The sequence below is a fragment of the Leptonychotes weddellii genome, chromosome 12 (assembly GCF_054177405.1).
Source record: "Leptonychotes weddellii isolate Sample4059 chromosome 12, ASM5417740v2, whole genome shotgun sequence".
Taxonomy (NCBI): Eukaryota; Metazoa; Chordata; class Mammalia; order Carnivora; family Phocidae; genus Leptonychotes; species Leptonychotes weddellii.
Genome location: NC_138380.1, coordinates 68,293,885 through 68,303,691, shown reverse-complemented (window position 1 = coordinate 68,303,691; position 9,807 = coordinate 68,293,885). Strand labels below are relative to the sequence as shown.

The window sequence follows — 9,807 nt, the reverse complement described above, 5'->3', positions numbered from 1 at the left end:
TTCTGTTCCATTGATCTATGTGTCTGTTTTTGTGCCAGTACCATGCTGTCTTGATGATGACAGCTTTGTAATAGAGCTGGAAGTCCGGAATTGTGATGCTGCCAGCTTTGCTTTTCTTATTCAACATTCCTCTGGCTATTCGGGGTCTCTTCTGGTTCCATACAAGTTTTAGGATTATTTGTTCCATTTCTTTGAAAAAAGTGGATGGTATTTTGATAGGGATTGCATTGAATGTGTAGATTGCTCTAGGTAGCATTGACATCTTTACAGTATTTGTTCTTCCAGTCCATGAGCATGGAACATTAATCAGTCTTTTAAAAAAAAGTATTCAGGGAGGGGCAGCTGGGTGGCTCAGTCGATTAGGTGTCCAACTCTTGGTTTCGGCTCAGGTCATGATCTCAGGGTTGTGAGATTGAACCCCATGTCCAGATTCTGCTTGAGATTTTCCCCCCTCCCTCTCTCTCCCCTTCTGCTCCTCCCCACACTGTGTGCTCTCTCTCTAAAATAAATAAAATCTCAAAAAAAAAAAAAGTATTCAGGAATATTTTGTTTACACATGCAACCATCAATATTCAACAGATACTCAGTCCTCTTAGGTGCCAGGCACTAGGAGTATTTGCCCTCATGAAACAAAAACAATGAGAAGTGTGATAAATAGCCGTGAAACAGATCTTTTCTCTCAAAACCAAAAGGATCGGAATACCAAGTATCTCTGTAATCCAGGATGTATAACTGGTCAATTTGATTCTACTACTTGAAAATTTTATATCTGTAAAAAGAAAATGTTTTTGGAAAGTTTCTGGTTTGTCAAGTACTTAAACATAAAACTCTTCAATAAAGATGCATTTGTGGGTCTTGAGTCTTGAATGGACATGTATAATTTTAAGCACACTAAAGGCATAAATTTTAAAACAGTAATTATATTTTCTTAAATACTCTTGTTAGCATTTATCTTTAAAAAAAATTGAATGAATGTATTTTGTTTCACTATTTAAAGTGCTTGGAGGTTTTTTTTTCTTATTTTACCTGAAACTTTGAGGATTTTTTGTGTATGTATACATGAGGAATGTTGGTCTTTTACTTTTTTTTTCTTTTTTTAAGATCTTATTTATTTATTTTGACAGAGAGCGAGAGAGGGAACACAAGCAAGGGGAGTGGGAAAGGGAGAAGCAGGCTTCCTGATGAGCTTGATCCCACTACTCTGGGATCATGATCTGATCCGAAGGCAGACGCTTAACGACTGAGCCACCCAGGCACCCCAGTCTTTTACTTTTTGATATCTTTGGTTTTAGTGTCAGGGTAATGCTGCTCTCATGAGATGCTGGGACGTATTTCCACTTATATTTTCTAGACAAGTTTTTGTGGAGTTGCTTTTATTTCTTAAGTTTTGATAGTATTTACCAGGAAGGTTATCTGGGCCCATAATTTTTTTTGTTGTTGGAAAATTCCCAACTATGAATTCAGTTTCTTTATTAGATAAAAGAAATTTAGGTTATTTATTTCTTATTGAGTGCACTTCGGTAGTTTGTGTTTTTCAAGGAATTTGTACTTGTTGTTTAAACTGTCAAATTGATGGTAAAAGTATTTGTAATATTCCCTTATTAAGCTTTTAATGTTTAATGGAATCTGAATGATGTCTTTCATTCCTGAGATCATTATTCCTTTTTTTTCTCTTTGATCAGTTGGGCTAGAGTTTTATCAGTTTCATCTTTTCAAAGAACCAGCTCTACTGTAAATTCTTTTTTGAGCTCTGCTTTACTGCTATTCCACACATTTTATGTAAAACTTTATATATATGTGTGTGTGTGTCTATATACAAACACACACACACACACTCTCTCTCACTCTTTCAGAGCACCTGTAGGTTCATAGCAAAATTGAGTAGAAGGCACAGATATTCCCATATACCCCTTGCCTTTCAGTATACACACAGCCTCCTCCACTGTCAACATCCTGTACCACAGTGGTACATTTGTTATAAATTGATGAATCTTTATTGACAAGTCATCCTCACTAAAGTCCATAGTTTACATTAGGGTTCACTCTTAGTGTTATACAGTGTGTAAGTTTACACAAATGAATAGTGACATGTATTTGCCATCACAATATCCTACAGAATAGTTTCCATAAAAATGTTCATGCTACATCTATTCATCCCTCCCTCCCTCACTTACTCTTAAAAACTACTGATCCTTTTTCATAGTTTGGCCTTTTCCAGCGTGTCATATATTTGGAGCCATACAATATATAGGCTTTTCAGATTGTCTTCTTCAGTAAGTGATAGGCATTTAAAATTTCTCCATGTCTTTTCATGACTTGATAGCTTTTTTTTTTTTTAATTGCTGAATGATTCCATTGTCTGGATTTGCCACAGCTTATCCACCTTCTGAAGGACATCTTGGCTGCTTCCAAGCTTTGACATTATGCGTATTTTACGTATATAAACATCCATGTGTAGGTTTTTGTGTGGACATTAGTTTTCAACACATTTGGATAAATACCAAGGAGCATGATTGCTGCATTATATGGTAAGAGTGTGTTTAGTTTGGTAAGAAGCTGCCAAACTGTCTTGCAAAATGGCTGTACTGTTTTGCATTTCCACCAGCAATGAATGAGCTGTTACTGATTTCTTTTTTAATTCTGTTATGGTCAGAACACATACTTCATGTGATTTCAGTTCTTTTAAGTTTGTCAAGATTTGTATTGTCCAGAATACAGTCTGTCTTTTTTTTAAGATTTTATTTATTTGAGAGAGAGCACACTCATGTTGTGCAGGAAGAGGGGAGAGGAACAGACAGGAAGGGAGAGGGAAAGGGAGAGGATCTCAAGCAGACTCTGCACTGAGGGTGGAGCTCAACACGGGGCTTGATCTCACAACCCGGAGATCATGAACTAAGCCAAAACCAAGAGTCAGACACTTAACCCACTGAGCCACCCACGTGCCCCCAGAATATAGTCTGTCCATGTGCACTTAAAAACATATATTCTAAGGTTAATGGGTAGAATGTTTTATAGTTGTCAAATAGGTCAAATTGTATAGCTTTTCTGTATTCATACTGATACTCTGTCTTATTCTAGCCATTATGGAAAGAGAGGGGAGTATTGAAGTTGCCAAATACGTTGTGGGTTTGTGTATTTTTCCTTCTAGTTGTATCATAGTTTTTGATTTGTGTATTTTGAGCCTCCTTAGATGTGCACACATCTGATATTCTCTGTCTTCTTGGGGAATTGACCTTGTTATTATATAATGTCCCTCTGTCCCTGTTAGTATTCCTTGTTCTGAAGTCTCTGAATATACTATAGCCACTCCAGCTTCCCTTGTTTTTTTTTTTCTAAGATTTTATTTATTTGAGAGAGAGAGAATGTGAGAGAGCATATGAGAGGGGTTAGGGTCAGAGGGAGAAGCAGACTCCCTGCCGAGCAGGGAGCCCGATGCGGGACTCGATCCAGGGACTCCAGGATCATGACCTGAGCCGAAGGCAGTCGCTTAACCAACTGAGCCACCCAGGCGCCCCAGCTTCCTTTTGATTAATGTTTACATGGTCTTTTTTATTCCTTCTACATTTAACATATCTATGTGTTTATTTTTAAAATGGGTTTCTTATAGATAGTTGAAAGTTGTCTTTTTATCATATCTGGCGATCTCTATCTTTTAATTGGTATGTTGTAATGATTTACACTTAATAATTATTAGTATCATTTAATTTAGGCCTGCCAATATACTAATGTTTTTCTTTTGGTGTTCTCTGCATTTTATTCCTCTGTTTTCTCCTTTTTCTGTTGCTTTTCAGATTTATCTATTGGCTTTTTGGCTATATCCATGTTTTTGTTTTAGTGGTTGCTTAGGTTAAACTATAACTATGTAACTTTTCATGGTCTATTTAGAATTAATATTTTACCTACTTCAAATAAAATGTGGAAGCCTTAAAACTTTTTGAGCCCTTTATCCTCCCCCACCAGTCTTTATGGTATAGTTATTTTTGTTACATTTTTATTTATTGAAAAACCCAAGAGCCAGTGTTAACCTTTTTCCTCGAAAAAGTCATGTAGAAGAGAATGTGAGAATGTCTTTATTTTGCCTTCATTCCTGCAAGATCTTTTCACTTGATACAAATTAGGAATAAAAAATTCTTTATTCTTTAGGTCAGTACTTTACAGGTGTTCTATAGCTATATTCTGGCTTCATGGATTTTGATGAAAAATCTGCAGTCATTAAATTGTTTTTTTTTTTTAAGATTTTATTTTACTTATTTGAGGGAGAGAGAGAGTGAGAGAGAGCACAAGAGGGGGTAGGGTCAGAGGGAGAAGCAGATCCCTGCTGAGCTGAGAGCCCAATGCGGGACTCCATCCTGGGACTCTGGGATCATGACGTGAGCTGAAGGCAGCTGCTTAACCCGTTGAGCCATCCAGGCGCCCAAATTGTTGTTTTCTTATAAATAATGATCATTTTTCTCTATGTACTTAGAAGATTTTTAATTTATCTTTGGTTTTCAACAGTTTGGTTGTGATATGCCTCGGCATGGGTTACTTAGAGATTATTCTGTTTATTGTTCACTAAGCTTCTTAAAACTGTAAGTTTATGTTTGGAAAGTGGGCTGTTTTGTTAAAAATCTTTTTCTTCACCATTCTTTTTTTTTCTATTTCTACATTTCCAATAATACTAATTTAGACCTTTTATATTAATTATAGCTAGAATACAAAGTACATATTGGGTCCCTGAGACACTGTTCATTTTTTTCCCCCATTCTTTTCTCTGTTCTTCTAATTAAAGATTTCATCAGTCTTCCAGCTCACTGACACTTCACTTTGTCATTTGTGTTCTGTTTTCAAGCCCATCTAGTTAATTGTGTATTTCAAATCATGTATTTTTCACTTGACTTCTATACTGGTCTTCGCTAGACTTCTACAGTTTTCCTTTTTTTATAGTTTTTCTGCTGAGAATTTGTATCTTTCCATCATTTTAAGTCTGTTTGCCTTTACCTTAGAGTCTTTTTCTGATAATTTTGACATCAGGAACATCTTGGGGTTGGCATCTGATTATCTTTTTCCCTCAAGAGTTGATGATGGTTTTACTGGTTCTTAATAATGTCAAATAATTTTTGATTTATATTAAATATTCTAAATGTAATGTTGTATAGACTTCAGAGCTATTACAGTACTCTGGAGAGTGCTGATTTTGTTGCTGTCGTGATTGTTGTGTGTGTGTGTGTGTTGTGTGTGAGTCAAACTGTCAGTTCTATCTCAATTTCTTTACATGGCAGTTCCGCTCTCAGTTTTGGTTTTCAAAGATCTGTATGTAGCTGTTTGTTCTGCACATGCATCATTTATAGGCTAGTCTAAGACTTGGGCAGTGGTTTAAATTTTAGTTCTATTTTCAAAGGCTTGAAATTAAGTCTGGCACTTACGTGAGTTTATATAGGGAATTAGGGATCCCCTTTTCCAGTTTGCTACTTTCTGCAGTTTCCCCTTCACTCTCCATCCCACAATGACCCTTTCCCTAGTTCTTCTGTTCAGAAAGTTAGGGTTCCTCAATTTTAGCTGCCTATGGTACCTACAACTGCAGTTTCATAACTAGGGTCCACCCTCAGTATAGAACTGTGGGAGAAAAGAAAGATATAATAGTCCATGGTTTCCCTTTGTACTCTTTGGACTACAGGAACCTCTTTTCCTGTTTTGTTTTGTTTTGTTTTAGCCAGAAATATGTGATTTATATAGGAGTTTTAGCCACTGGCTCCACTACTTTCTGCCAGCTCTGTAATTAGAGGTTCATCCTTCAGGCAACATTGTGAGAAAAAGAGGATGGGAAATCTACCCTCTTAAAGTTGGTTTCTCAGAGTTTGACTTCCTTGTACAATATGCCTGCTTTTGCTTACTTTTTAGTTCTCATATAGTTGCTTATTGTATTTTTCCCAGAGTTTTAGTTGTAATCAGTGGGATTGTTTGACCATACTGGACATATTCCACCTGGACAGGAATCAACAGACTGTAATAAATATTTTAATAATTCCTTTGTTCAGTCTATCACAAAAGTTTACTCAGTAAGGGCATAAAAATAACTTTAGGACTATTTTTAGATTATTTCATTAACTGTACCTTTTCCTTATTGGTTGATTTCTTTCTGTAGAGACAAAAACAATTATAGCCAGAATGCAAGGTATTTGCTGGGTGTATTGTAAAAGTGAGCTTGTATTGTGTTCATTGTTTGATTTCTTGGGTTGAGTTGATTTTTAAAAGCAAGTTTTTCTCTTTTTCCCCCCCACAAAACTATAGTAATCACCCTTCTTTTATATAGTTCTTTTCCTATATGATTACCTTCAGGATAAAAATGAGCAGTTGCAGTTGCTGGTTTCATTGTACTTTCAAACCCAGTCTTTTCACCTTTTTTTTTTTTTTTTTTAGGGGAAAAGAGTAGGTATTGGCACACAGAAAGCAAGAAGTAAGTATTTTGATATCCTTAATTTATTTGATTTGCTTTTAGAAAATAGAACAGATCTTATAAAAATCCTCTGAAAAATCATGTAAACAACCCTGCAGGGAACGTGTTCAGGAGGTCTTAGTTTTTTTTAGACTATGGACCCCTGTGGGAGTCTGGTGAAGCTTATGGACCCCTTTTCAGAGTAATGTTTTTAAAAAACATGTAAAAAAATTACTAGATTACCGAGAAGTCAGTAAATGAAATTCAGTTGTCAGAAAATTTTTAATTATGAAATGGTGATATACTTGATTTTTTTACACATTTAAAACAAGTGCTAGCAGTGATTCTACTGTAATTTTGAAGTGGTGAGCATAAATGATGCCTTGAGATCTGTAATAACTAATATGATATGAAGGTATTTCTTTCATTTGGTTTCAGAATTACAGGCACTGCTAATACCACTGTGATCCTGTTGCTTAAATGCATAACTAGAGGAAATGTTAAATTTTGGTTAGAGATCAGTGAAAATAAAAGTTGGATTTTTTCCTGTTTTAGCTCATGATTCTTCTGAATTCTCTTCATAGATGCTTTGCAGGGAATCCCTTAATTTTTTTTTTTTTTTTTAATTTATTTATTTGACAGAGAAAGAGATAGTGAGAGCAGGAACATAAGCAGGGTGCGGGGGGGGGGAGAGGGAGAAGCAGGCCTCCCGCCAAGCAGGGAGCCCGATGTGGGACTTGATCCCAGGACCCTGGGACCATGACCTGAGCCGAAGGCAGACGCTTAACGACTGAGCCACTCAGGCGCCCGGGAATCCCTTCATTTTAAGAATCTCAGAATGTAGACAGAATTTCTGTCATTTTGGAAATGGGCTGATTACTGTAAAATCCCTCACCTGAGACTTAAAACTGAATTGAAATGAAAGGGATACTGGATACAGATGGTCCTTGACTTATGATGGTTTGACTTTAAATTTTTCACCTTTACAATGGTGCAGTACACATTCAGTAGAAACTGTACTTTGAATTTTGAATGTTGATCTTCTCCTGGGTGGGCAGTATGCCATATGAAACTCTCCTGACGCTGGGCAGCAACAATGAGCTGCAGCTCCCTTTCAGTCACGTGGTCACAAGGGTAAACAACCAATATACCTAAAACCATTCTGTTCTTCACTTTTAGTACAGTATTCAACAAATTACATCACATATTCAACATTTTTTACTATAAAATGGGCTTTGTGTTCAATAATTTTGCCCAACTATAGGCTAATATAAGTGTGCTGAGCATGTTTTAAGGTAGGCTAGAGCTAAGCTGTGATGTTTGATAGGTTAGGTGTATTTAATGGATTTTGCAACTTACGATGTTTTCAACTTACAATGGGTTTATCGACGTGTAACCCTAATTGTAAATTGAGGAAGATCTGTACATAGTTTGGTGGGATTTTTTTTTAATTTCCTGGATTTGTACATATTTAATAATATGTTTTGTATGTTCTCAAGCAGGTAGACTCAAAAAACCTTTTGTAAAGGTGGAAGATACGAGCCAGTAAGTATCTAAGTTCAATTGGTAATTTAAATGTAATATTAAAAGAGAAAATCTAATTAATTAACTATCTCCACTAATACTATTAGGTCTTTTATGTTAGATTTATGTTATACTAATACGCAGGTGGCACAAGTTGCAGAAAGTAGCATTAATTAATTTTTGCTCAAAAATTAAGCAACTTTTAGCTTAATTTAGTTTCAGTATTGCTATAGGTGATAATTCCTTGAAATATCTACTTTAGAGCAATCATGAGACCAACTCATTTTTGTAGTATTTCAAATAACCATTCACTAGCTAAATGGAATACCATATGATTAAAACTACTACTTAAAGATTGGTTCTACTTTGTGAAATATATTAGTAGATACTATTTGGAAGTACAAAATTTGAGTATAACATTTAATTTAGTAGTTTTCCTGAACTTACTCTGAAGGTTTATAGGGTAATCTTAGGACTATAGATACAAGTAAATTAATTTGGCATGGAAGAATTCAGTAACTTTTTCTTGACATTCTTCCTTTAGACATGTGTGATTAATTCTTTTGAGTACTCACTGAAGTGACAAAGATGTATTGAATGCTTCTTTTTATGAAATGCATTATTATGAAAAAATTGCAGTTCAAAATTAGGCCTAGAGAAGGCGCCAATATATGGAAAGACATCCAACGTCATGGATTGGAAGACTTCATATTGCTAAGATGTCAGTACTGCCCAAAGTGATCTATAGATTCAGAGCAATCCCTGTCAAAATCCCAATGACTTTTTTTGCAGAAGGGGAGAAATCCATCCTAAAATTCATACCAAATCGCAAGGGACCACAAATGCCCAAAGCAATCCTGAAAGGAAAAACAAAGTTGAAGATCTAAACTTTCCTGATTTCAGAATTTACTAAAAGCTTCAGTAATCACAACAGCTTGTTAACAACGTAAAGACAGATGTGTAGACCAATGGAAAAGAATAAATAGCTAAGAAATAAATCTTTACATTTAGGTCAAATGACTGTTGACAAGGATATCAAGATCATTCGGTGGGGAATGGACAGTCTGTCTTCAGCAAATGGTATTGGGAAAACTACATATCCACATGCAGAAAAATGAAGTTGGACCATTATTTTATACCATGTATAAAATTAACTCAAAATAGATGAAAGACTTAAAACCATAAAACTCTTGGAAGGAATCAAGGGAAAAGCTTTATGACAATGGATTTTGCAGTGATTTCTTGGATATGACATCAAAAGCACAAACAACAAAATTATAAATTTGTGTGCACAACAGAGTGAAATGGGATGGAACCATGGAATGGGAGAAGATATTTGTAAATCACATATATCTAATAAAGTGTAATATGTGAGGGAGCTTGGGAAGATGTTGGACTAGGAGGACCCTAAGCTCACCCTTTCCCTTGTTTACAACTAGTTAGCACTTGCATCCAAATAAACTAGAAAATGATGTGAAGATTGGCACAACAAACTTAACAACTGTAGAGAAGAAGCTGCATCTGAGAGCTTAGGAAGGGCAGAGATGGTGATTGGGAGCTGTCTGCAGGAGGGAGAGAGTTGTAGGCTATGGCTCAGGTGAAAGCACCAGGGAGCCCACTAAGGGAAGGTAAATCCCCATGTCTGGCTTTGAAAACCAGAGGGGTGAAATCCCTAACTTTGTATAACCAGTCAGGCTTGGATTCTGGAGCCTTAAAAGTCTGCTGACTCAGCACTGGGTGAGCTGGGAGGGCAAATGATAGCTGGGTCCCTACCCTTAAAGGGACAGCAGCCTATATGGAGAGGCAACATGGAAGCTATAGCTTGAACAGTGCCTGGGGCAAACAGGAACAGCCCTGGGTGATGTAGG

General features: G+C 36.1%; 1 protein-coding gene across 3 annotated transcripts in view; it reads left to right on the top strand.

The window, feature by feature from the left end:
- The window catches only part of DBF4 (DBF4-CDC7 kinase regulatory subunit), a 30,621-nt gene that overhangs the window by 12,600 nt on the left and 8,214 nt on the right, over positions 1 to 9,807 (top strand). For 2 of the 3 annotated variants that reach the window (XM_006729590.3, XM_031024065.2), the window contains 2 exons: positions 6,400 to 6,436; positions 7,915 to 7,960. In XM_006729590.3, the coding sequence (XP_006729653.1) occupies positions 6,400 to 6,436; positions 7,915 to 7,960 (83 nt within the window). The remainder of the gene's footprint in view (positions 1 to 6,399; positions 6,437 to 7,914; positions 7,961 to 9,807) is intronic. The other variant, XM_006729591.3, reaches the window with a different exon arrangement.